The sequence below is a fragment of the Episyrphus balteatus genome, chromosome 2 (genome assembly GCF_945859705.1).
Source record: "Episyrphus balteatus chromosome 2, idEpiBalt1.1, whole genome shotgun sequence".
Lineage (NCBI taxonomy): Eukaryota > Metazoa > Arthropoda > Insecta > Diptera > Syrphidae > Episyrphus > Episyrphus balteatus.
In genome coordinates, this window is record NC_079135.1 from 105,758,263 (window position 1) to 105,785,933 (window position 27,671).

Consider the following 27,671-nt stretch of genomic DNA (forward strand, 5'->3'; position numbering starts at 1 on the left):
ATGGTACGTGTCTTAATGAACAAAATACCTGTTAGCGGTAGTCACACGAGTTTAAATGCAACGAAATAACTAATAATCCGCGTTTAAAGAGCGTAGGTACAAGTTTGCAATATCAGTTTGATTCGATATTTCGCAGCGCGTAGTATTAAGACCTCTGTAGTAGAGTTTTGTACGTGGTAAACTTTTTAATATTATTTTATCGTTTTAATAATTTATTTAGAATTTTTATTTATAGAAAAAAAAAAAACGATAATTTTTAATTAATCTGTGACGTTGATATTAAAGTTGAAATTAACTTTTTTACGCGCCCATATAATTCACAGATAAAAATAATTAGTGCGAATATCAACCAGTTTTTTTTAATTTTTATATGAATTTTATAATGTTAATTATATTTTATATCCATAATGTATATGTTTTGGCCTCGTTGGGCTAAAATATGTAATTTTTTGCTTTTATGCGTGATTAAAAAAAAAATAAAAAAAAAAAATAGTTATAAGGAAAACGAAAACATGTGTGTGACTCTGTGCGACTAAAACGACAGAAAAAAAAAAATTGGTTCATATGAAAATCAGTTTTAAGTTTATTTTTGTTTTGCTATCGTGAATTTGATAAAGCGCGAAATGTGCAGTGAATCGGAGCCAGTTGTTTTGTTTGTTGTTTGTCATTCAAGCTCTGTTTTGTTGTACTATTATAACTTGCTATTACTTCCTGTTCGAAGTTTAACTCAACATGAAAACTAAAAGTGTCTATTGTAATAGATTTAACGGGCGGGAAAAATCAAATTATGCCCTTAACTAAGTTTCATCCAATGTTTCAATATTTGGGGATTTTTTTTTTTTTTCATTTAAAACAGTCTTTGTATTCATAAACTTGAATATTGTCTTCACTTAAGATCGTTTGGTTTAATTTTTTAAGACAGAATAAATTTATTGGTAACACATACATTATAGCCACATACTTAGATAGGTATAGGTTATCATGATTATTTTGATGGAAACACTTGTATAACCGTTATAAACAATAACTTCCGGTAGAAAACTGATTGCAAAGTAGAATATATGACTAAGATATAAATATGGAAGAATAAATGATTGGCAATTGAAAAATATTCTTGTACAAAAACAAAACAAAAATATGAAGAATTATTTGAAAAGTAAATAAAGAACACTTGAAGCATGCATTTAATTAAATTTTAATTAGTACCTACTTAAAATGCTATTCAAATTGTTTTTCCTTTAACGATTACAATGGAAAATCACCCTGAAACTTTTGTTTAAACCTTTAAAATGTAGGTAAAATAGTTGTGAAATTCTAAAAAATTATCCGTCAAATTTTAGAGATAATCCAATAAGAAAATGTACCTATCTATTTTTTTTTTTTTTTTGAGATTCATTAAAAATGTTTAAAAAGCAAAAAAAATTAGATAATGAAAAATAATTAGTGAAACAGTTAAAAATGAAAAGAAAATCTTTTTTCAAACAAAAAGTATGATAATGGAGTTAAATGCTAAATATAATTGGGTTGAAAAAATAGTATTATTTGTACTTTTAAGCATTTTAATGTTGTTGCCGAGATGAAAAAAAAAAACGATAAAATAGAGTTTCACTTCAAGTTTGACGTAAATTTAGAATAGGTTTGCCAAGTAAAATTTTTTTTTCAATAGCAATTTTATCTATCAATTCATACTAATTTTAGTACCTCAAGACAGAGGTACCTTTGAACAATATTTGGTTTTGAGGATTACATGAAGATTTTTGTTAAAAGTGTCCTAAGTTACCCCTCTCCCCTACTACTTTACAATGCTTGTATTTTACTCTTAAAATCGTTTAAGTTTGGTTTGCAAAATTTGTGAAATGTTGAATTTAATTCTACAATTTTCAAAAATCAAAAACAGTTTTACCAACTTTTTATGATTGAAAATTTAACCTTTTTTCGAATTAATGTTCTTCGAAGAAAAAAATATAAAATATATTTTTGAGATTATCGAAAAAAATGACCAAAATAATTCGTTAAGAAGTAACTAGAAAGTATGAATAAATCCGTTTACGTATCCCCTTCATCTTCTTTTTTCAAATTTCAAGTGAGGCCATGGTTGATGGTTTTTTTTCTGTGTCGATTACCTATTTCTTAAAAATGGCGTACCTATCAATTTTGTTTTTGAAAAATACCGATGTTGCCGTATTGTTAAATGATAATAATTACTTTTTTTAAATGGCTTATTTAAAAAATAAAAATACAAATTTTCTATAGGTAATACAAGAAATCAAAATGGCATACATAGTTTGGTGGTCTTTTAATATCATTTTAATTTAAGAAATTTAAAAAAAAAATTTTTGAAATTAAATACTTTCGTAACCAAATTTTAATTTTAATAAAAAAAAAAACAATACAATCTAAACAAGTTAAAGTATTAGTCGTGTTTTATTTTCCCCGTGATTCAGATGATCTGATTTGGATTATACAATGAAATTAAAACACGGCTATTACATTAGCCCAAAAAATTAAGGGAACAAAAAAAAAATCGTGATTTTTTTAGTGATATTCGATAGTCTGTATCTCAGTAAAAAATGATCGCATCATGACAAAATAAAAAGCGTGTAAAAGCTCTATTCTTCTAGTTTTAGGATTAAATGTTAAAATATTTTCTTTCTAACGGTAAAATAGCTAAATCGTTGAAACTGTTAAAAAACAAAAATTTTCCAATTTTTGTTTGTTTTTACTTTTCTCTTAAGAAAGTGGGAACATTTTTTCGGAAAAAATGATTATTATTTTTAGAAAGGCTATTTATTTGGCTTTAAGATTAATTTTTTTTTCAAACTTCTACGATTTTTTTTAACTGCAATATAAGTCATCAAACCAAAAACCATACTTTTGACTTTGACTATCAATATCTCAACAACGGATCACTGTACAGAATATTCAAGGACACATTTAAAAACTTAATTCAATTTTCTACAAAGAAAGTTTGCTTTGTTAAACAAATTGTTTTCTTATTTTTTAGATTAATTTAGAAAAGCTACCAAAATAGGCATTTTTACGTTTTTTTAGAAAATTTACCGCTATTTAATTTCTATGGGTGATAAGATTGAACTGAGGCTTAATTATTGAAGCTTAATATACCTGAAATTAATATGCAAAGTTTCAGACTTATTCATCAAGCAATTTTTCTGTTGTGAGGGTTTGAATTTTTGAGATGAAGTAAAACACCATATTTCTGCAGGTCTAAATGACTTACTTCTTTGAACTTTTTTATGAGCAAAATCAAATTCTTTTGAGTTTATTTGAACATTTTATAGATAAATATCGTTTAAATTTAGAATAAACCAAGATACGACTTCAGTTGTTTGGATGTGCGTGTTAAAATTCCGTTAAATACTTCATAATTATTTCAATTAAAATATTTCTTTTTTGTTTACCATCAACCCAAGGATTATGCATCTCTGGGAGCAAGTTCCTATTTTATCAAAAATGCAGCAAGGCTTTTGACCGGTATAGTTTTTCGTTTGATTTTTGGTGGCCTTCTGTACAGTTTTGAAGTTTCTATTCTTCGAGATTGTGGGTTTTTTTTTATTTTTAAATAAAAATGTATTATGTTTTACGAGACAATTTTATAAAAATTGTGTTGTCTGGTTTTTGCTACAATTCTGCTTTATAAACGGATATAAAAATACATGTCTTCATGCAAATATAAATGTCGAGTATACAATTCATATTAATATGCAATTTCTTACAAGTATTTCAGACGGCGACAGTAGTCAGTTGAATCATTTTTAAATGCTAATTTAAAGAAACAATTAACACCGGCAGTGAAAGTGAAATAGCTACATTCAAAATTTTTGTCTAAATAATAAAATGCATTGTCGTTGTTCTTGATTATAAGGAAGCCTGATTATGAACTAAAAAAACAAACATTTTTGAATGACAGTGAAACACGTATAGTTGAAACAGTTTATCAATTTAAAAAAAAAAAAACAAACAATAGACATGCATCAGCATTCAACATTACAATATAAAATATCTACTTGTGAGTAAATAAGCAGGTATCAACGTAAATAGAAATAAAATATATGACTTGAAAAAAAAAAAAAAAAATAAATAAACAATCTAATGCGGGTGCCGGGTATATTTACATTCTTAAAAAAAAGATATGAGTACCTAATTTTGTTTTTGAAGAAAAAATTGAAAGGGTTAACACCCAGCAAAACAACGAGCTTGGAAAAGTTTAAAAATATATTGACTGGACAAATATTATTGACTACAAGAATATAATATTAATTCTGGACTTCATAGGTCAGGAATCAAATACTCTCTACTCTAATAATATTGTTAGCTTTTCATATTATAATGCTTTGCAATCAGCTACTGCCACTTCACAATAATTGTTATCTTTATTCGAGAAAAACGTGTTAATGTTTCTCTCTGTTTTCGTTTTATTTTCATATTTTTGTTTACATTAAACGAAGTCGAGTAAACAGAGTGTTTCTTCCATTTTAGTCTTATTGTGATTAGAGTAGGAATTCAGTTAAGATAAATAATTTTTCATACACTAAACGCTTATCATCTTTATTACGTCACAAATTCGTCTAGGAAAGTTTACAATCTCTTCAAATTTTAACAGTTCGTTTACGTCAGTTAGTTCGTTTTCGAAGTTAGAATATATATTTAGAAAAAAAACACCCTGTACCATAAACTTAAAGTTTTAAACATATCCAGTTAAAAAAATCTATTCCAATTTTTATTTTTTTTTTTTCAAATAAAAGGGCAAGAATTTAAAGAAGAAATAAATTTAAATAAAAAAACACAAGAATGAAATCGTCACTGTTGGCCTCAGTTTTGATTATCATTGCAACAGTCACAATCAGTTCAGTGTATGGACAATCTGGTTCCAATTATTTTTACAAAAATCGTCACGGAAATTCAAATAATGATGAAGATCTTAATGAAGGCGGAGGAGATGGAAATACAAGCATTAAGTTACTGGAAGAAAATAATTTGGTAAGTTAATTAATTAAAAATTTTTTGGTTAATATAACTATAGAGTGTGACAAAATGTAATTTATAGGTTAAGGGTTTTACATTTCCATCTACCAAGATTATCTCTAATCTACCCCTTACGATGCTCATATCTTAAGATTTCTACTACTTGTTCTTATTTATTAGATTTGGTTAGAATGTTGATTTTTTATAAAAAATACTAGAAACACATAAATTGAAAATAAGTAAATACAAATTTTACTAAAAAGAACTCTCACATTGTTTTGGTAATGAACAAAATTGCTTTGGACTTATTTTAATAGAAATAGAAGAGTTAAATTTAGCTTATATAATTTTGCCTTTATTAATCAAAATCTTAAAAAAAATTTCATTCGGCAATTCTCGGAAAATTGATTGAAAAAAATCAACTTTTAAATCAAAATTTTTTTTTTTTAAATTGCTTTCTATTTAAATTGATTAAAGGCTACAATAAAAATTTTAACAATATTTTTTGCTTGCGATGCAGTTAGTTTATGGTTTATTTAGGAACTGGAAAAAAAAGGGCCTAGAAATTAAATTTTGGGTTATTCCCTATATTCTTAAAATTTTTTTATTACCTACTAAAACTAACGTTAAGTACTTGTCGTATGACCAAAATGAAAATGGTTGTTTTTCTCAAAAACAGTACTGTGTTCTACTTTTGAGATAAAAAATAGTTTTTGAATAAGTAAGGGGCATTCCATGAAAAATAGTAACTTTTTATAATTAGAAAAAAGAGTAATATATGGCAGAAAACTCTTTATCAAGAGTTAACAAGTGTTTGCGAACTTAACTTCTAAATCGATATTCACCTAGCCAAACTATTCATCAAGTTTTAAGTAGTAAAAATAAACGTTCAATATAAGTTCGTTATTATATATATATATATTTTTTTCTTCGTAAAAATAAACGCTTAAAAGAAGTTGATTTAATGTCGCGTACATTACGCAACATACATATGTATTAGGGTGGGTCAAAAAAATGGAAATTCTTTTTTTTTATTTGGTACTTCAAAAACTCGATTGCTAGACACCTCTAGAATATACTCACCAAATATGAGCTCTTTATCTTAATGGGAAGGTCCTCCGCTTTTCAATTTTCCATTTTTACATCAAGCTTCTCCTAAAAAAAAAATAATTATTTTATTAATTGACTTTTTAGCCATTTTTTTTACATATTCTTGTACACTTTGTTTCCTACAAGAATATGTCATGCGCGTTTGATTATTATAATTTTTCAATTTGTTACAAAATTAAGAACAAAAAACGAATTTTTAAAGATTTTCTTGCTTTTAGGACCTCAAATATCTACTAAACGGTTAGATAATTCAACAAAGTGTATTTAACCTTTTTTGTAGAGCGTTAAATTTTCTACAAGAATATGTAAAAAAATTGGCCAAAAAGTCAATTAATAAAAAAATTATTTTTTTTTAGTAGAAGCTTGATCTAAAAATGGAAAATTGAAAAGTGGAGGACCTTCCCATTAAGATAAAGAGCTCATATTTGGTGAGTATATTCTAGAGGTGTCTAGCAATCTAGCAAAATTTCGATTTTTTTGACCCACCCTAATATGTATCTAATTTATGGTAACTTTATTTGTTAAACTGCGACTTGTGGACGCTTCATTACATAGAAGGGATAATCTTAAATTATTTCTAAGTGTTCAAATCGATCTAAAGACTGTTACTGCACTTAAAATCTATTTCAAACACCAAAAAACATGCAAAAATTTCATATACGTGGAAAGCACCATTAACTGTAGTTGGGATACAACTTGTTTGCCAAAGAGCCTACAAAAATATCAATAAAGTTCTATACTTCTACTGTTACTGTACGAGTATGTAGTTTGCTTACAATAAGGAACGAAATTTAATCAGTAGTTTTGCTTTATAGAATTAGGACAACAAATGCAATTTGGCTTGGTTTCGTGTCAATTCATTTCAATAAGGCGAATTTGATTACCTATATTTTTAAAACAAAACGTGGCAACGAAGTTATTTATTCGCTGCTGTATATAGTTAAAGATTAAAAAGGTACTTTCGAGCTGAAATAAAACTTGTATGCATCCACACTATGTTGGTTTAAATATTATTTGCTGTCTATAGCACTCCCTTTAATTCTCATTTTTAGTTGTAGATTGTAGGTACAATAATAATTATGTGTCAAAAAAAATTATATTTTGATGCTAGAGTGCAAAAAGATTGATAAAAAACTTTTGCAAATTATTTAGTGCTTGATAAGCTGTGTCTAAACACACCTTTCTTTGAGTAAAGGTAATTAACAAACGAGAATGTTTTGACTATTAACCCTCTGTCGGCACACGGGTGCGAATTTGGCAGGACAAAAATAAAAAGTGGTCACAAAAAAGTGTCTTTATAAGGGTGAAAATACTTTTTTTTGGAATTGTGAATACAATATTTGAATTCCTCGGAAAATTCTACATCAATTTCATATATAATTCTCTATAAAATAGGGAGACCGAAAAAAGTTCTAGCGACATGAAAAAGTATAAACCAAATTCGCAAAAGAGGTGTGCCTACAGAGGGTTAATTTTAGAGGCGTAGTCAACAGTTTAAGTTATTAGTCTGAAGATGATGAGGTTGAAATTCGCCAAAGCCAAAAGTATCGCTAAGGTAGTGTCATTTTGTACATGCCGGGAAACCGACGAAGTTACGAATACCAGAGTTACGGGCGACAGAGTTACGAGCATCAAAGTTACGCGAAACCGAAGTTACGAAAAACTAGAGTTACGAATTCGTAAGTTATGTTAAGCTATGACATGTGATTTTTGGGTTGGCAACAATTGCGAGGAACGATATGGAATTATGGAAATACAAACAAGAGATTAACATTTTTCTCATTGTTCAGAACTAAATGAGTAAAGCGAAAATGGGTGTTATTTAATCTTGTAAAATTTTGATTGGATAGGTATAGATATACATATATGGTTTTGTTTTTGTGAGAAGATCGCAAAAACGTTGAAATAGAAAAAAAACATAAGTATACTTATGTAAGTTTGGGGGACATAATTGAAATTAACTTCTTATTTGTCCAACTAATATTGCACCTACGTATCGATATTCTCTTATTTATGTTTCCATAATTCCATATCGTTCCTCGCAATTGTTGCCAACCCAAAAATCACATGTCATAGCTTAACATAACTTTAGAATTCGTAACTCTAGTTTTTCGTAACTTCGGTTTCGCGTAACTTTGACGGCCGTAACTCTGTCGCGCGTAACTCTGTTATTCGTAACTCCGTTACCATTTCTGTACATGCCATATCTTGCAAAGCATAAGGTTCACGCACTTTAAAAATCAGGATTTTTAGAAAGGGGAATGCCCAAAAATATATTTAAGAAAATGCATTGTTATAGTGCACTTTACTTTTGGAATTAGCTCACTAGGCTCTGCAAGAATTTCACGTCCCAAGTAAAGACCCACCCAAGATAGCAATATTTTTATGTTATCAACCGGATGCACATAATGACTATGTGGGTACTTAGTCCATCATGTACCTATATAGATTTTGTATCTATCTACCGAATTTAATTTTAATCTTTAATTTTAGTTCAGCAATTTTTTAAAAGTTCACTTTTTTCCATTTCAAATATTAGGGGTATTCAACTAAACGCGGAAAACCCATAGAAACCGTAGAATTTTCTATCGGTAGAAATGAGCTTTCAAAAATTGTATGGGAAAAATATTCTGCAAATCATAGAATTTTTTCTCACAAATTTGAAGCAGAAACCGTAGAAAAAAAAAATCTGATAAACTTTGGGTGTGTTCAATCACCTATCGGATAGGCTATCTGGGATACCCGTATCTGGAATATGTTTTGGAACGTTGTTGTTTTCCTGCGATTTGCTCCCTTTTTGGAGACAAATTACATAGGAATTATTATTCTTTTTGATATGTATGTATATTTTAAACCTGATTTAGATAGAAACACATATTATTATCATTTGACAATCATAAAATTGATACTCGTTCATATAAAATTAATTTGTAAAATACCTAAATGTTTTTCGAGGTCTTTTTTGTTTATTTCTTATGGAAACTACATTGAACGTGAACGGCAAATCGAAAAAAAATCTTTATCATTTTGAGGTTTCAGCTCCAAGAGGTAGATGGCGTGGAAAGCTATTTCCCAATTCACAATATGCGAGGCAGTCGACAGTTCTTTTTCTCACTTAAATTCAGCCTTTAAAATTCCCAGAGAACAAAATCTTTCGTGTGGAAAAATTCCACGTGAACAAAATTGAACTTTATATTGTGGCAACCCTATTCCTTGACAAGATATTGCTTGACAAGCCATGTGCAAAATGTTTCTGTGGACACTATTGACACTATATAAATATTGCTTCAAACTGGTAAACCTACCGATGAGAAAAAGTTGTCCTTTGGCGGGATCTTACACTATGATTATTTGATTTGTTTAATTCTTTTGTATCTTTTTATTTACTTTAAAAAAGACATGTAGCGGAAAAGTTTACAAATACCAATTCATTGAGTAAAATTGAAAAGTCTTACTCAATAAGAAATGAATCCATTCTTCATAATATTCAATAGAATTTCCTAGGAAATGGCGAAGATAGCATCTGTATTTAACTTTAGAACGAAGAACATGTCACGCATAGAAATTCAATATGAACAAAAGAGAAAAAATTAGCAAACAACTTTTGAGATGCACTTCTGTTTTTATGCCCGTCGCAGTCAGTATTGAAAAAAGTAAAAACGAAAACCACTTTCAATATCACTCAACTTTAACTGACATCTATGTAAACAGTAGTCGTGGGTTTGGCTATACTTACTTCTACAGTAAATACCTACATTGAGTATGCAAATATTAATATTTGCATTTTTAAATAGTAAAGTTCATGATGCAGAAGCCTAAGCAAAGGTTATTAACATTTTAGTTAATTATAAAACCAAAAATCATGAGTTTTTAGAAGTGAGATTTTTAAGCAGAAAAGTCTAACCTAAATACATTTTAAAATATTATACCTACTTGGATTTAATACAAAATAATGGGAGTCATGTTTAGTGAAGCTTATCTATCATTCAATGATGCGTGACAAAACAATGTTTAGATATTTTTTGTTTAAAATTTACCATACGTTGGCTGGTGACAACTTAAAATGACTCAAATGTTTGACTGGATATTTTGCTTAGATATGAGCTTAGATTGAATAAAAGAAATTGTACATCCATACAATTCATCGCTGTTCTATCCAATTAATTAATTTGTTGGAAAATGTATTTACTTTATCTAATTGATTTTATCAACAAAAATGCACTTGCACACGGGTTATATGTACTGTTACTGAAGGTGAACTTTTTGATGATTCATTTGAAACCTACGTCGATTGGAGACATTCAAGAAATACTTGTTTCCAAATGGGAATTTAAAAAAAGAAAAAATGACAAATGGTCGGATCTGATTCATTTAAACTGTATCTCAAATAAACATAATAATTTTCTTCTTGAAAATATGGACACTTAGGATATTATGTACCTCTTAAGAGGCACGTAACTTAAATGCAGTACCATCTTTTATTGATGGCAAATAGTTTTTATTAATTTCTTTCACGACATAAAATAATGTCGTGAAAATTACACCAATTAGTAGAACGACTGAACTGATTTTTATGATCTTCTGTTTGGTAGATTCGTCTCCCCTTCCGCACCGACAAAATTCTTCGGGCATTGGAAAGTAAAATTAAAATCTGTTTACAGGTGCTGGTAATAGAAGTAGATGGCCTTGTGTGAATAATTATTGTCCTTTCTTAGATAGTTGCTACGTTGCAAGATAGATGATGTTGAATGACTCGTTCAGCGTAAAAAATTTCACAATTCAAATTAAAAGTGTAGGTCCATAATTTCTTCAGATTTTTGTATCCAACAAATTTGTTTGCCCTTATTGATCAGCTTAGCTTAGCATGCCATTGCAATATCGAAAGACCCCAAAAATTACCATATTTTTACTTGCGATATAGGTACTATAGGGCAAGTTTAGGATTCGTAAAAAAAAAAATCGAACTCGAGATAACAATTTTACGTGACATTACGATGATGGAGAATGCCAAAAAAGTGGGTCCGGCAATTTTGTCTGTCTGTCTGTGTGTCTGTCTTTAGGCTGGAGCCTAAACGAATGAAGTGATTTTCTTCAAACTTTTCAAAAACGGCTCTAACGATATTGATTAAATTTTTTGTGTGTAGTATTACACATAAAAGCCAACTTTTGAAATAAAAAAAATATTTTTTGTACCGTTATAAACGGTACCTGCCATAGAACTGTTTTTTTGGTTTCTAAATATCTCGTACAAGACTCACCCGATTTCAACGAAATTTTCTATACAAAAGCATTTAAGTAGAAATAATATTAAAATTAAAGAAAATGTTTTGGATTCTTAAAAAATATTTCAAATTTTAAAGTAAAATCAATTTTTTGAAAACGGGTTCACGAAAAATTTTGAAATTTCGTTTTTTTTTGTGTAAATTAATTATTTCTTCAAAATGGCATACCAATTTTTTTTTGAAAAATGTTAGAAAATTTGTATACATACAAAATTATTTTTTTTTAAAAACGACTCCAACGATTTTCGAATTTTTTTTTCTAAAAATACAAAATAAATATACAAGAAATAAAATGGCATACTTCGTTTTTTTGTATAAGATCATTTAAAACAGTGTTTTATTAATTATAAAAACAGATTTTATTTTTTTACACTACTAACTTATGAAATTTCTTCAAAATATCAAATTTTAAATTTCTTGAATAAAACGCTGAACATTAGAGTTACTTTAAGCATAAGAGCAAGTACGTGCGACCTCAGTCGTGCAATTTATTTTTTTTTCTGGACCAGGTCAAGGAAGGAAGGGTGATAGGTCAGCAAGCTGAACAAATTGAGTTTATGTCATTAAGCGATAGTATGAAACAACAGGTCCGAAATGTATCATTGTTCCATAATTTTAAACAGCTTTTTGACTTATATTTGGAGGGCTTAGATCTGAAGTGAACCAAGTTACAAAATGTCAACTCGGAGTTAAAGTTAATACGTTTCTATTGAATGTTATGGTGAATATATTTTTTGAACAAATGACAATTTGAATTAAACTATCAAACAATTTGAGTCAAACCTTGCACAGATTTTGGCACTATATTTCTTACTTTTTTTTACTTTGTCCGTTTCAACTATGAAACCTCCATTTTACTTCCTGCGCTACAAATTCCTCATTGATTTATGCTTTGGTTCTATTTCTAAAGTGATCTTTTGGACAATCAAAAAAACAACCTTTAACCCAAACTAGGTATTTGGTTCTCATTTATATGATTTATGAAACTTTCATAACAAGTATTTTGTGTATACGTTCATATACCGTGTTATTATGTTGTAGTGGTTACAATATTTTAAATATTCTTTTAATCTATTCAATGAGAACGGATGGGTTTTATGTGTTATTTCTAAAACAATTAGGTAGATTATTTTTCACTTAACAAAAAAAGCACTCATACGCCATACACCGTTTTTTTTTTTGTTTTTCTTTTTTTTTTTCAGTCAAACAAGAATTCAACTTCAGAGTGATGATATAAATGATTAAGTTGTTTATATATTTTTGTTTATAATTGCAAGATACGGGTTAAATAAAAAAAAAATACTTAAGACCCTTTACACTACTAACATACATGCATAAATAACAAATTTTCATCTGACTGAGAAAAGGTAAAATATCTTTTCATAAAAATTCAATTTAACAATTTTAGAAAAAAGTAACACAAGGTTCTATTTATAAACTATTCTTACAACAGTTATTCTAAGTTATTTTAAATTGTTCATTTCCTCCAAGAACTTTTATTTCCGGTAGTCTATTTTAATTTTTGTATTTCTTGTTATGCATACGTTAATGCAGAATAATTAAACTTCCACTTGCATTATTTCTTCTTAACTATTCTTAACAACTTTAGGCCTATCCAATCTGTTTATTATTATTTAAATGCCTATGCATTAATTTGTCTCGCATTTAACCTCGAAAAGGTCATCAAACTTAATAAATTCTTGGTAAAATAAAACATGATATTTATGTATAAATCTTATTTATTTTTATTTAAAAACCTTGAAAATGCACCACACGTGAGAATGTGAATGACAATATTCACACTCTGGATTAAAGCTTAAGAGCATTATTTGCAAAACAAGTTTCGAGTTGTTTATGTACACAATGTACGTAGGTTCATAGGTACTTATAACAGTCACCGCAAAAAGAAATACAACAACACTTAATTTTTTCGATTTTTCTCTTGCGGTTATTAATAAAACATGATTTTTTAAGATAATCCCGGCTTTTGATGAGTCGATTTCATGCAGCAAAGTTTTGTGACAAAAATCGATGCGTGAAAAACTGACTTCAGGTCTTACTTCTATATAGTTTAAATTAAAAATTATAGTTTTCGTGAACAACTCTTTGCCCAAGGAATAGAATAGGGCGAAGGTAAAATGCATTTTTCACTTGAAATTGTTTTCACGGGGAAAAAACAATAAGACTAATTAAAATTATTCAGCCCTATTGTAAGTTTATGTGCAATTTTTTTCCAACCGAAATATTTTGTCCGTCTAGAATTTCAAAAGCTTCGGCCAGTTTAACCCGAAAGAAATTAATATTCCCTTCTAAAATGTTTTGTTGTTCCCCGCCAAAATTTAAGTGAAAATAAATCTTTTGAGTATCTGGCATTCCAACAAAAATAAAATGCACGACTGGGTCGCACGAACTTGCTCTTAGAGTTCAAGTTGCTTAAATTTTTAAGACTTTTTATATAGAAATTTGGAAAATGTAGGAAAAATAGGTACAAAAAAAAAAAATAAATAAAATAAAATTCTTAAAAAAAAAAAATAAAACAAAATCGGAAATCAAATTGCCTTCCAAAACAAGTATGCAGTTTTTATTGATATATTATTAAGATGCATTTTTACAAAAAAAAAATTTTAAAATCGTTAGAGCCGTTTTTTTTTTTTAAACTAATTTTTTGTAAATAATTTGTTTGGAAAAAATGTTTTAAAATAAAATTATTATGCCATTTTGTAGAAATCACTAATCAACATCTTAAAACAAAATTGCAAAAAAATTCAATGTCCCTTTTTCGAAAATTTGATTTTTCAAAAAAAAAAAAAATTTTTCAAAATTTTATTAGAAAACCAAAAATTATTTTTTTTTTTAATTTTGTTTTTGGCTTATATTAAAATTCTTTACAAAAAGTTTCGTTGAAATCGAATAAGAACTTTCGGAGATAATCGGATTCGAAAAAAAAAAACGGTTCTATGGCAGGTACAGTTAATAATGATTTTCAATTTTTTTTTTATTCGAATATAGACCTTTTCTTTAAACTTACATTTGAATTTTTTAAACAAAATCGTTGCAACCGTTTTTGAGCAATTTCATTTTTTATCCAAAAAAATTAATTCCAAAAATACCTCTGGAAAGTCACCAAATAATGCTACATACCAAGTTTGACATCAATCGGTTCATCCGTTTAGGCTGTAGCTTCGTTTACAGACTGACAGACGGACTTCCGGGACCCACTTTTTTGGCATTCTCTACCATCGTTATGTCATGGAAAAATACTATCGCAACTTTTTTTTTTTGTACGAATGCATAACTTGATATTATGTATAGTACCTATATCGCAAGTAAAAAATAAGTTAAAGAATAGGGGTAATTTTTCAGACGGAATTTATAATAAGTTGGAATCTTAAGTTCATGTGAAACTCACAATAAGGCTCATGGCTCACATATAGCATTTAATGAATGGGATGGTTGAGACTGTTATCATTTTTTCAGACATTACTGTAAATGTTTCTAGATATAAGATACCTATGACGGTAACAACAATTCTTTCTTAACTAATCAAAATAAGTACAAGTTATTTTTATAAAAATGCATGCACATATGCAGATGTATGCGAACTTAGTTATATTTTTTATTCTCTTCATAAATACAACTTTTTTCTAGGCAAGACTTAGGTATACAAAAATATAATCTACATATGACAGCCATAATAAGATGATAAATTATTGAATTGTGGTTACACTAGGTGAATGCATTATTAGTTGGGAAATCCTGAGTAACAACTTACAAGATTATTCAAGGTAAATCATAAGTTTAGTATTCTCATCAGGGATTTAAAATTAAAACTTCTACAAGTTTGTTATTTATAAAATACATGCATTTATTAAGAACCTAATAAGCAGATTTCTTACTGAAGATCATGTTAATAACTTTTATCATCTGAAAATTAATTCAAGCTCATACTACTACATACTACGTTGTTAAATAAATCTGGGAAGGGATTCCCGATAAAAATGTATGAGTTTTAATTGCATTAATTAATTAATGTGATCTTCATTCTAAACTTATGTGCTTACAGCTTATTTGAATAATAATTTAAATAGTAATCTGGGCTAAGCATTAAATAATAGTCGACAGTGCACTTTGCGATAAAAGCATGAAATTTGTGATGTTCTCTCTAGGTACAACGTATTTAAGTCGAATTTTAAGGTTTTCCATTTAGATTTGGTCCTTAAAACTATTGGCGCAAAATTTCAAACAATTTAATAAAATTCTAACGTGATTTTATTAAGTTACTTAGTTAGAAAAAAGTCTGCTTTTTAACTTAGTAATTAAATGAACAATTAATTTAAAGCCATTATTTCGATTTCTAAGTAAAACTTTTTAGTCATTTCAAAATAAGACCTGGAAAATCTGTGAAATAGACTGAATTTGGCAAAATTAAGGCTTATCACGAATAGCGGCTGTCTAACCGGGAAATAGCTAGAGGATTAGATAGGTCCAATGGTGTGATTGATAATAACACTGGTTGGCAACGAAAATGGAGCTTGAACCAAACCATATTTTTATAAAGGACTTTTGTGTGCTGATTCCGAATCTGAAGTCAAAATTTCACTGACACGTCAAGTTTTCGAAATATTTAAATATTAACAGGTCAAACACGCGTTTTTGTGGTACTTTTGGAGTTGAATTTCATCACCGTTAAATTTTTTTTCGCAAAACTACATTATGCAATATTCAAAAGCCATATTTTATCGTCTTAAATACGTTTATTTTTATTTTCAAAATTATTTTTTTAAAAAGATATTTGGTATAGAAAGGTATGATATCGCAAAATCTTGGTGGTTAAGGTAACATATGGTTTTTGAAGCAGATTTGAAGTAAATTTCAGTTTTCGACTCCTGATTCGGTTTAAAAAAATAGCAAAATATTACGGAAAAATAATATTTTAAGATCAAATGTCAAAAAAAAATTTCATTTAAAATTAAGTTTTTGGGACTTTATAGCTAAAATTGTGATGAGCAGAGCTCAAAAACTAGACGTGATGAAAAAAATCTGTAAACTGTTTTGAATTCAGCACACTCAAGTTTATTAAAATTTCCTTACAGAGTTCTTGCTCCCGACTTTTTTTGTTTTTTTGCCGACCAGTGTAATTTTATTAACAAATGTGACAAGTATGTTTACCTTTAATGATCAGGAAGGAAGCCTTTGGTCGACGAGAGCCCCAAAAGTAACATTAAGGTCCAATTTATTCACTCTCCATTATATTTAAAGGCCCCATTAAAAATAAAAAATCTGTCAAATCACATACAAATTTTAAAATTTCCCGTTTTTAATGGAGACTTTAAATTTAATGGAGTGTGAATAAATTGGGCCTAAAAGTAGTATTTTTCGTGAGAATTTGAAAGAAAGAGAAGTTTTCGTAAAAATGGACTTGGAAGTGGGAGTACGATGAGTGCAGCAAATAATGAAGGTGGACTTAAGGGGCCAGTTATAGCTATCATTGGAAAATTTTTGAATGGCTATTTGACTATCTTGCTTTTTGATTAGAAATGCCAATTATGTGTTGATCGATTGGAAATCACACAAAGAATTTTTTTGAGAAAAAAAAGTTTAATTAATAGTTTAATAGTTCTTTTTGGCTATAAATGTGTTTTTCTTTTTCACGGACGGAAATTCATTTCCCTGAACAGCTGGTTTATAACATCAAAAAATAGAACGAATCGTTCCACGGATTTGTGTTTCAATTTCACACAGTTTCACTGATACATTTCTGACAGATAAAATTTATCGGCTGGATTTAAACCAGAAAAACTGAAATTTTCAATGATAAGAATTTTCAATGACAGAAATTTTCAATGATTGCTATAAACGACCTGTCAAAAAAATTCCCATGATTGGTTTCAATGCTGAAAACCAATGATAGCTATGCATAACTGGGCCCCTAAGCCATTCCTGCGAAAATAAATGAGGAAACCTGCACTCTTGCCAATAGATAAACTTCTTGTCTGCCTTTGTTTAGGTGAAAAGCATAAATTGTGGGATAAAAAACGGATAACCGAACGTAAAGTTTTCTCCATTCTTGACCTCAAACCTATGTTTTTTACTGAATCAAAGGCGGGCAAGTTTATCACAGTAAGGGAAAAGTGAAATACAATTTTCAGGAGTGGAATATTGTTCATAAAATGTATTCAAACATTCCACATTAGTTTACCTACGCCTTAGCATATCGTTAAAAGCTTCTCTTTTTTTTTTAGTAAAAACCTTTGTTCGTGCAAGTCAATCCCTGAACGTGATTATTTTATTTACTTTTGTTAATTGTAAAAATATATTTAAAAATATAAAAGAAGAATGAAGTAAAAATTAAACCTACCTACATACATATGTACTTGTATTCACAGAGATACATCCAAAGCTTCAGAGTCACGTTCAAATGAAGTGACGTCCCGGCTCCAGGCAATCGCCTTGAACAGATATTGTGACATTGAAACAATTTATTGTTACATTTAAGCAACGCCTTTATGTCGCCACCGGAAAGGGTTTGCTTCGCGAAATCAATCGACTACGTTGTAAAAACTTTAATTGGAACTTGATTTATTAAAATAGGATGCTAGATCCTTGGACCTTAACAAATCGATTAATCATTTAAATTATTTTAATGCCAATTAATTGACACCAGAGTACAACTGCTATTAAGGTGATATAGTCCTTCTTTCCAATTTTATATAAAAAAAACTTAAGTGGTCACTGTGGCGTATGCGTAACATTTTTTTTTCAAAAATTTAAAGTTTAAAAATAAATTTACATCAAATTCTTTTAGGAATTAAAAATAATCTATAATTTAGTGTATCTGAAATTCTCACAAACTCCTTACAAACGGATTTCGTCCAGTTTTTTTTCGACTACAAGGAATCCAATCTATTGACTTATTTCATAGTTTTTAACCTAAATTTATTTATATAACTATAAAATGAAGAGTTATTTTTTTTTTCTCTTTTTGTGTTGATGCCATTTCTTATCAATGAGTCATAAATAATGATAAAACAATCAAAACATACAAATATGTAGGAACGATAATATTTTTTTTATCTTAGGTCAATATGCAATTTATTTCGTCACATAAACAAACTAAACACTTGGAACTTCGAAGGCCAAGATGGTTATCTATTAATAATAAATTGCTTACTGAATTTTAATAAGTAAAACTAACGTGTGGTAAAAAATAAGCACATAAAAAGCTATTAGATAGTCAATCAAGCTGTATGCGATAGTAATGTACAATGAGTAACATTTAAAAAAAATCCATTGATAGGTTTTTTTTATTTTATTTATAAATTCCCGCATTGCCTATATTTTATTTGTTTTATACAGGTGAATCATTGTATTAATACGACTTGAAATCAGGATTTTACGATAAGATTAACCTTAAGATAAGGTGGAGTTATGTTGTAATACAATTGGTGATAAGAATACGTAAATTGACGTAAATTTCAATTGACTTAAATATTTGAATATCCAAGGTCATACAATAAACCCAATATTTGAAAAGAGGTTATAAATGTTGTTTATATTATTTAGGTCAGGGTTTATGGGGTTCTTTTAAAATATCAATCAGGAATTTTGTAAAGTAACTATTACGAAAAACGATCGACCAAAATCGTTTTGACAAAAAATACAACTGCTTATCATGTCTTTAGAAAGAGGTTAGGATTGTTTTACGAAATTAAAGAGGAAAGATTGATGTATTCCCTATTTTTAAAGAGTCAATAATTCAATTTGAATTTATTTTAATTTCTAAAAAAGTTTAATAGATAAAACTTATATCTTAAGTTCTATCGATTTTCATCGATTTTTAACGAAAAAAGAATTAACGTCATTATGTTTTTAATTTTATAACCTACTTGTCTTTAAAATTGATTAATTAATTGATAACACAAGCTACTGAAATTAATCATTTTAACATAAGTCAATTAATCTGTTTTTTAATTATTTTTTTTTTTTTCAGATACCACTCGAATTTTTGGAACGACTAGATAATGTTGAAGATATGAGTGAATTTATCAACAAATTCGTCACAACAGATGAGTTAGATCCACAAATTGGCATACAACGTAAGAATTTTTTTTATTAAATTTTTTAATTGTTATTTACAAAAATATTGGAAACTCCTTTTATATGAATCATAATATTGCTATTAATTAAATACTATATTTTTGCCCTTAACATCGTGGGTATGTTGCAAACAATGTTTGCAAAATTTAATTTCACTCTATAGCATTCTTTAATTAAATAAATTTTCTTATCACGGCAATCTCGTCGCTAGCCAGGTTGGCTAAGTGCATCAAAAGTGAGACAATTTTAACGCCATTAATGCTGACTAAGCATGCAAACAGAAATTACTATAAAATTTCGAAATTTCCTTGACATTGAAACGTAGGTTCTACCCTCAGGTGTAGTAATTTTAACAGAATGACTAGTTAATGTTATTATAATACAAAAAAAAGTCCCTAGTTTATGTAATGTATTAACAAACAAGTTTTCTGTTCTAAGAAATTTATTTACCCACATTTAAATCTTGAAAGCAGTTACTATATAATTATTAATTAGGGTTGTAGTTTTAATCTATTTTTTTTATTTAAATAAAGTACCCATTGGACTATGACGCCTCACGACAGAGATGCTGAGTTGAAATATAGCCTCCACAACCTACATATTTCTTTTAGGGGTACTTCCGAGGAATGAATGAAGGCTTCAAGATAATGATCATTATGACGTACACTGCAGAGCAAAAAAAAGGGGAAAAAAGGCTTAAATTGATTTTTCCTCGACAAAGACTCCCTTACAGCTATGAATTTCGTGATTGTTTCTTGTAGTATATTGTTTCAGCAGCCATGTGATATATTCCATAGTGCAGATTCCGATGAAGGGCATTGATCCCGGACCAGGTCCTCCCAAAAAAAATCTATTGGGTTTATATCCTGTGATTTCAGAGGCTATATCATGACTTGAAAGATTTCTTTGTCTTTTCTAAGGGTTAGTATCCTTTTGAAATACGAATAGTTTGCCAACCAATCTTAGTCTAGAAATCAAAACATTTTCTTCCAATATCGCCTTATACGCCTGTTTGTTCATTTTTTTCCCACTCCACTCAAAGAGAAACATCACCATACCATAACAAAACCGCTTAAATGCTGAGGCAGCAAATACCTCGAACTAGGATTCATCATAAAACTCTGATAAAGTCTTCCTTTGTCCCACTTTAAGCTCCAGACATTAAATGAAATGAATTGCTTTTGTTGGACTCAAACTTCTGGCCTGCTCTGTAAGTCACTTCCATCCTTGCAAATTTATAAAAAGCACATATCTCTAGGTGAAAATAAATGGGTTTTATGTTTAATGGCAATTTCTGCAGACCAACAGCCCTAAAACCCCCAGCCAGCGACATGACATGAAAGGTTGCAAGTCACTAGGTGTTGCTCTATTCAAATTGGCGCCATAAACTTATTAATTTGTATTTAAATTGAATGCAATTATAACTCCCAAGCAGTTCTTGGTTAATCCTTATTAAAACAAAATCCTTACTTTTACAAAAAATATAACATTTTCTTTTTATTTTATTATAATAACTTAACCAAATATACCAAGTTGTCTGGGTAAAAAATAAATTAATATAAAAAAAATAATAATCAATTTTTGTTTGTTAAAAAAGTCTTAATCTACGTCCGATTTTCCGCTTCTCCTTCTGTGAGTTTGTTGTTGTAGTTTTTGTAGAACTAGTAGAACCATTTTTATTTTCTTCAGCAGCCAGTCTTTTATGTGTAGCAACTTCATCAAATTCCGACATGAGATTTCTTTTTGACAATGCACTATATGAATGTAGATTTTTATAAATTATTAATGCAAATTGAACATCATTATCATCTAATCGAATTCTATAAGAAATTTGTATTTTTGTTTCACGATCCCAGCTTCCATTTGCATTTAAAGTGCTAGACAGACGGAAATTCTTGTGTTCAGGTTGTAAACAAGATCTAAGAATTCCAATTGCTTCGAAATACTTTAATTCGCTGTATTGGACTTGGGAAGATGTAGTTGCTGCAGTTGAAACGTATGTTGAGTCAGGAGTTTCAAAACAATTTCGTGATGATCGAGGAACAATTAATTTAACATTAGTTTCTTTTTTATCGAAATAATCTTCTACATTTAGCATTGGCGGTGAAATGCTTCGATTAAGATCTTGATCGAGCTTAACTCGTTTTGCACTTGATGGTGGAGTTATAGATCCACGGCGATCTTTTGTTGTTGTAAATTCTACAACATCCGTAGACATTGATACATCCTCTTCAATTGAGTTGGTTTTTTCGAGATCAAATGAACTGTTATTTAAATTTTTATCACTTTGAGTTGGTAAGGATTTTCTGTTAGAGAAAATTTCGATAAAAATGGGTAATAAAAAAGAAGAAAATTGAAGCTTACGTTTCCATATGTGTAGATTTACATTCAAAAGGTTCGCATGGTTCAGCATTTTCAAAAAAGAGATGATCATACTGCGAACATACTTCGTACCTGTAGGTAAAAAGAATTTAATTTTATAACAAAAATTTTATATTCGACTTAAAAGTAACTAGTTCAAAGCCTGTAAGTGTTCAATTTTTTTTTTGTACTATGTTGAATGATGAGAAGATCGCTTGGAACACAATTTCATATGAAGTTGCCAACAAAATTTTATTTTTTTCCTTTATTAAGTTAGTTCTAAGCGACGTGAAAGCATATAATTGGACACGAATCTAGTTTTACCGCAGTTAAATTTCTATTGTTTAATAAAATCGATATCAAATGGAAAACCCTCCTTTTTTAAATTAAAGTTAACTCATAATAACCAAATTTAAAAATAGTTTTTATTTTTTATTTGATTTTTATTGTTTCTGTGCAACGATTCATAAAATTAGGTGAAACTTGACGCACCTGTTATTGACGCATACAAAATTTCAGATAAATTTTTTACTGCTGGGTTCTTTTTAGCTTTCATTTTTTTTTGTTAAAATTAAAATCTCAGTTATTTTATTTGAAGTCATTCAACTTTTAATAAAGTATTTTTGTTTAATTCAATAAAAATATAATTTAATTATTGATTAAAACAATGATTAAACAAGACATAAAAACACAGTTTGATAATCAAGTTAAAGTTCGAAATGAAGTTAATTAAATTTCAACTTTATTGGAATTGCATTGTCAAATCAATTAAACAATAATATTGCTTTTTATGTATTCTTTTTTTTTGTCTCAGGTGATTAGAGTTTTGTTGCTCAACACACAACACACTGTGTGTTTACGATGAGTTAGTTAAGAAAAAAAGTACATATTAAGAGGCAGTAAGATTTTTTATGAGATGAAAAATGCGAAGATGCTCCGTATTGCATAAGAAGAATAAATGAGTGTGGTTAAATATTTTACAATTAATAAATACATTATCCACTTGCTTTATATAAAATTGCTGATATGAAAAAAGGCAAATAAATTATTTGTGTAATTAACTTTAAACAACATGGCTAATTAAGCTATCACTTTTTTTTTTTATTCGAGATGATTTTATTGACCAATTTTTAGTTTTAGAAATATGTTTTCCAACGCAAATTATTTTATTACTTCAGAGTTCAAATCATTAAATACTCATTCAATTTAAAGTAATCAGAATGCAGTTAATACAATTCGAATGAAATGAAATTCAGTGGCCAGTTTTAGTAGCATGCTTCTTGATTGAGTGGTGCTAGTAAGAAAGTATGCTGTTTTTTTCTCATTTATCAACAGTGTGAAGAAAATAGTAAACATGTGAAATATTGCAAGGCTAGCTCCCATTTCCAAGCGATTACATAGCACCAAGGAGACACAGAAACGCTTATTTGTGTCACTAAACGTCTGATTCTAGAAATATCTTTTCATAGAATTGACTGATAATCTTGATACCATAGTTGGACAAGGTGCAAAGAATTTCAGTTATTGTTTCACGGTCAATACCAATACCAGAGATAACATCGTGCAATTCTTGGGCATAGAATTGTGGCAGGGAAGTCAAAAGGGCAATAATAATAATAACATCTTCGAATTCGCCACCCACTTCCGAATTTAAATCCAAAATCAAATCCTTACCGTAGGAGGTCTTAAAGGACTCGGTAATTTAGAACCTTTGGTCAGTACCCCGACATCACTGATCGACGGTGGGTGGACGCTTTTGGTGCTTTTTTGCGTTAAAAATAATTTGACGAAAAGACTTGAAATTTGGTACACTGAAGGATACTACTGTGGAGAATACGAAAAAGCTGCCAACTTTTTTGTTTTCAAAATGGCGGCTCTTTAAATAAATAGAATTTTCTTTTTCAAAACAGTATATAAGCTAGAGATTTGGCTAAATTTATGTCAAAAAGGTGTTAGATTCTGAATTAAGGCATAACAGTGAGGTCATAGATTTTTCTTACTTCGGATTTGAATTTAGAATATTATCTATTAGAAAAGCATATTTTTGATTTGTTTTATTTAACATTCTAATTTTTATTCAAAAATCGCCCTTATTCAAAAAAATCCATGAAATGGCATTTTTCGGGCCTTGCTTTCAAAATGTTTAGATTTTTTATTTTGAAAAATTTGCTGTCATATTGCATTATGGAGGCTTTTGACCACGCATATCTAAAATTGTAATTTTTTTGCAATGGCATTATTTTTCTTTTTTATAACTTACCTCAAATAGTCATGAATTTTAGTATTTCCTTTGATGCTTCTTCCAAACCATTCAAGTACACCATTTTGTGCGATGAAAAACTTAAAGAAATTACTATGAGATGTGAAGAGCTCCAAATATTTGGCCAAAGCATTTTTAACTTCTGTTGGATCTTAAACACAAAAAATGAAATATTTTACTATTTTTATTTAATTTCATAAGAATTTTTATCATTCAAATGTCTAATACAATTAATTATTAAAATAATTTTTTCATTGCAACCTTATGTTTGTAAACAAAATAGATATGAACAAACTAGGGGAATATAATGATACTAAATTTACATATTTTAATTTTTTTTTGTAAAGGCTAAATACTGCAATTATATATTGCGAACAGGTCAGCCTGATAATTTACAATTTTTGCTTATTAATGTGTTGAAATAGTTAAGGTTGGTTAGTATATTTAAGATAGTCATATAAGCAGCAATTTATTTTTATACAAAAACAAGTTTTAAATGTTCCAATTTCTCTTAAATAATTGTTTTGTTTACTCTTTTTTTTTATTTTCAGATAAGATTGGAGGAAATTCAAATGTAGAAAGAGGTATAAATCTTTACTTAGTTCACAAAAACATTATAAATACTAATTGATTTTTTTTTGTATAGCTGCTTTAAACATAGCTAAAGCTGCAGGTTGTATTCCTGATAGTACAGTTGTACCTTTGGAACCATTGAATCCATCAAATGATCCATCAATTTTATACTTTCCTAAATGCACGAGAGTAAAACGCTGCAATGGATGCTGTTCGTCACCTTTATTATCATGCCAACCAGTTGAAACAGAAACAATTGACTTTACGGTAATTTATATTGTCTAAATCTTCTTGAAATCTTATTGAATCAAATTTTCTTTTTGTTTTTTTTTTTTTCTAGATATTCAAATTACAATATACAGGAAAAAGTCGAATGCCGCTCAGAGAACAGGAACATGTTTTAGTTGAACAACATAAAAAATGTAAATGTGATTGTCGTATTAGAAAAGAGGTAGGTCACATAAACTCAAAATGTTTTAACTTTCAATATCAACTGAGCTTGAAGAACTATTTATATCAACTCAGCTTGAAGATCTGTTTAAAGCTCTTTTTTTAATTTTTTTTAAGTGCATAATAGCCTGTTTTCACTACAGCCTAAATGAAATAACTCAGCACGAATTTCAAATTTAAAAAATTACTATACGACATTCGAAATGAGATAGTTTGCGAATTAGGTACCTAATTTGGCTCTAATGAAAACAGGATCTTTTTGGTAATTTATCAACGGAATTTTGGAACTGGATTTTTTTTTTTAATCTTTCATACAAAACTAAAGAAAAATTGAGTCCAAAAACTCGATGTCTTCAATCTTGCTCGCGCTGATCATTTTTGCAAACTGTTAGAATCGACTCTAAAATATATATTGATTAAAAGTTAGCACAGTTTAAGCTTAAAAAAGCCAGATCCAAAGATCCTTTGTTTATTTTATATCATAATTCGATGCAGTAACTCCTTAAACAAATCTCAAGTTTCAATAGACAATTGCAAAAGATATTGTCTAGATTCGGATTTTTTTTTAACCAAATCACACATTTACTTCAGCCAAAGCGAAGGAAATAAAAAACGTTCTTGCTCTCATTTTAAAAAGTACCTACTAAAGATTTTTAAAGATTCGTAAAAGAATATTTTTAATTAAATTAAACTAAAAAATATAAAATTTGTATTTAAAATTACAAAAACATCTCTTTAAGTTATTTCGACCTTTTTTTATGCTGTTCATCAAAATGAATGAAAATCTTCTTGTTTTTGAGAAAAACAACCTTTTTCTATTTTGGTCGTATGGCAAATACCGTTAGGCTTGTCCCTCAGAACAAAAATTTCTATTTTACCTTTAAGGAATCTCTAAAAACTATTAAGTTTTAAGTCAATGGCTTCAGTGGAATAGGCTGGAGCTCGAGACAGAGATAGACAGACGGACAGACAGAATTGCGAGCCCCACTTTTTTCGCATTTTTTACTATCGTAATGTCATGTCTATTTGTTATCTCGGTTTCGATATTTTTTACGAATTCTAAACTAGCCCTATAATACCCAAGTAAAAAGTGTCTAACTTAACGCCTAGAGATCTGTTTTTGTTTCGGTGTTGCAAATTTTGACTGAACCTTTTCAAACAAGCCGCTGTTCATCCATGACAAAAAAAACGGGCATTGTCTATGGGTGCGAGGTCAAATGACGGTTTTTCCTTGCGTGGATTGAATTACAAATTCGCAATTGAAAAAAAAAAGTTAACATTACGCAGTTGCTGTATGCTAAGGAAATTGACTTAACCTAAACTGTGTTCTATTAGCTGTTAGATTCTAATTAGAGAGTCGATTGATTTCATTCCGTAAAGTAGCTAAACACAAATAAAAATGTATGACTATGATTTATTTATTAGCATAAAATTCAAATTTTTATATTAATGATTCCCTTTTTGGTAACAAAAACAATTAATTGAACAAAATAAAAAAAAATTATTTTATTTAATAATCTTTTTCTTTTCTTAGGATTGTAATTCATATCAAGTATATGATGCGTCACAATGTAAATGTAATTGTACAAACTACAACGCCAGAGATAAATGTTTATTGGTAAGAGTTTTTTGTTTAAATAAATTGCATTTTAACACAAAAAATACTTCTTATTAATTTAGGAAGAAGATAAAATCTGGGATTATGAAACATGTAAATGTAGATGTCGGGAAAACCAACAATGTACAACAGGTACATACTTTGATGATCACCTTTGCAAATGTACTGAGGTAATAACCTTATAATTGATTAACTTTCCAAATCGACTTTTTCTATTAACTTCTATTTAGATGAAAATGTATTGAGTATAATGTATTTTTTTTTAATGTAAAATGTTGTAGTGTGTTCTCATGTATTTTCATTTCTTTATTGTTTACTTTTATTTATAGATAGACAATTTAGAACTTTTTTAATCAATCAATCGACACACACATCCACCTATACACAAATACCATCTGCTTATTTGTAATAAATTTAAGAAAAAATAAATAAACAAAGTAAACAAAAAAAAAACATCCTATTTTAGTGTGTAAAACTATTGTGTAAAAAAAAGAAATACTATTTTGTGTGAGTACATTATCTGTTTTGTAGTTATTTATATTATATGTATTACATATTTTTTTTTGTTGTACAAAAATATCCAAATTGAATGGGAGCTTTTATTGCTATTATGCTTTTATGGTCTATATTATTCTTATTATGTTTTTGTTACTAATAAATGCGCTGGCTTAATGGTTATGAATAGAAGTTAATATTAACAATATTATTTATATACAAAAAACAATGCATAATGATAATTTTATGCATGCATACCTTTTACTGAATTTCTTGTTTCATCCATGTGTTTTTTATTCTTTTCTGCTATCTAGGTAATTGGAGGTAGTTCCTCCAAAACACTCTTTGACAGGAGGCGGTTTATTGTTAAAGCAGTACCAGTTGATCAGAGCAATAAAACAATATATGATACTGATGGAAAATAATAAAAATAAATAAAGTT

General features: G+C 28.6%; 2 protein-coding genes across 6 annotated transcripts; one reads left to right on the forward strand and one right to left on the reverse strand.

The window, feature by feature from the left end:
* Positions 1-27,660, forward strand: LOC129910095 (platelet-derived growth factor subunit A). 5 transcript variants are annotated; one of them, XR_008771474.1, is made up of 10 exons: positions 37-169; positions 4,764-4,998; positions 19,366-19,471; positions 24,645-24,677; positions 24,740-24,933; positions 25,007-25,117; positions 26,651-26,734; positions 26,797-26,904; positions 27,064-27,241; positions 27,544-27,660. XR_008771474.1 is itself a non-coding variant. In XM_055987359.1 (9 exons), exons 2-9 carry the CDS (start codon positions 4,810-4,812, stop codon positions 27,652-27,654), a joined length of 936 nt encoding a protein of 311 aa, XP_055843334.1. In that variant the 5' UTR covers positions 1-92; positions 4,764-4,809; the 3' UTR covers positions 27,655-27,660. The 5 variants fall into 5 exon arrangements, 4 of the variants coding, with proteins under 4 accessions (XP_055843334.1, XP_055843332.1, XP_055843335.1 ...); XM_055987359.1 differs by lacking the exon at positions 27,064-27,241 and having other exon boundaries at positions 1-92; XM_055987357.1 differs by lacking the exon at positions 27,064-27,241.
* On the reverse strand, positions 20,939-27,615 carry LOC129910094 (uncharacterized). The gene is made up of 4 exons (XM_055987356.1): positions 27,488-27,615; positions 24,094-24,244; positions 21,837-21,926; positions 20,939-21,778 (listed from the first exon to the last, which is right to left on the reverse strand). Exons 1-4 carry the CDS (start codon positions 27,513-27,515, stop codon positions 21,061-21,063), a joined length of 987 nt encoding a protein of 328 aa, XP_055843331.1. The 5' UTR covers positions 27,516-27,615; the 3' UTR covers positions 20,939-21,060.
* Positions 27,661-27,671: the final 11 nt, after the last annotated feature.

Coding starts and splice junctions, on each gene's coding strand:
- LOC129910095 (XM_055987359.1), top strand. CDS start 4,810: ATGAAATCGTCACTGTTGGCCTCAGTTTTGATTATCATTGCAACAGTC. Junction 4,999..19,365: donor TACTGGAAGAAAATAATTTG/GTAAGTTAATTA, acceptor TTTTTTTTTCAG/ATACCACTCGAATTTTTGGA. Junction 24,678..24,739: donor AAATTCAAATGTAGAAAGAG/GTATAAATCTTT, acceptor TTTTTTGTATAG/CTGCTTTAAACATAGCTAAA.
- LOC129910094 (XM_055987356.1), bottom strand. CDS start 27,515: ATGGATGAAACAAGAAATTCAGTAAAAG. Junction 21,927..24,093: donor AAAATTCATGACTATTTGAG/GTAAGTTATAAA, acceptor TTTTACCTACAG/GTACGAAGTATGTTCGCAGT. Junction 21,779..21,836: donor AAATCTACACATATGGAAAC/GTAAGCTTCAAT, acceptor TTTCTCTAACAG/AAAATCCTTACCAACTCAAA.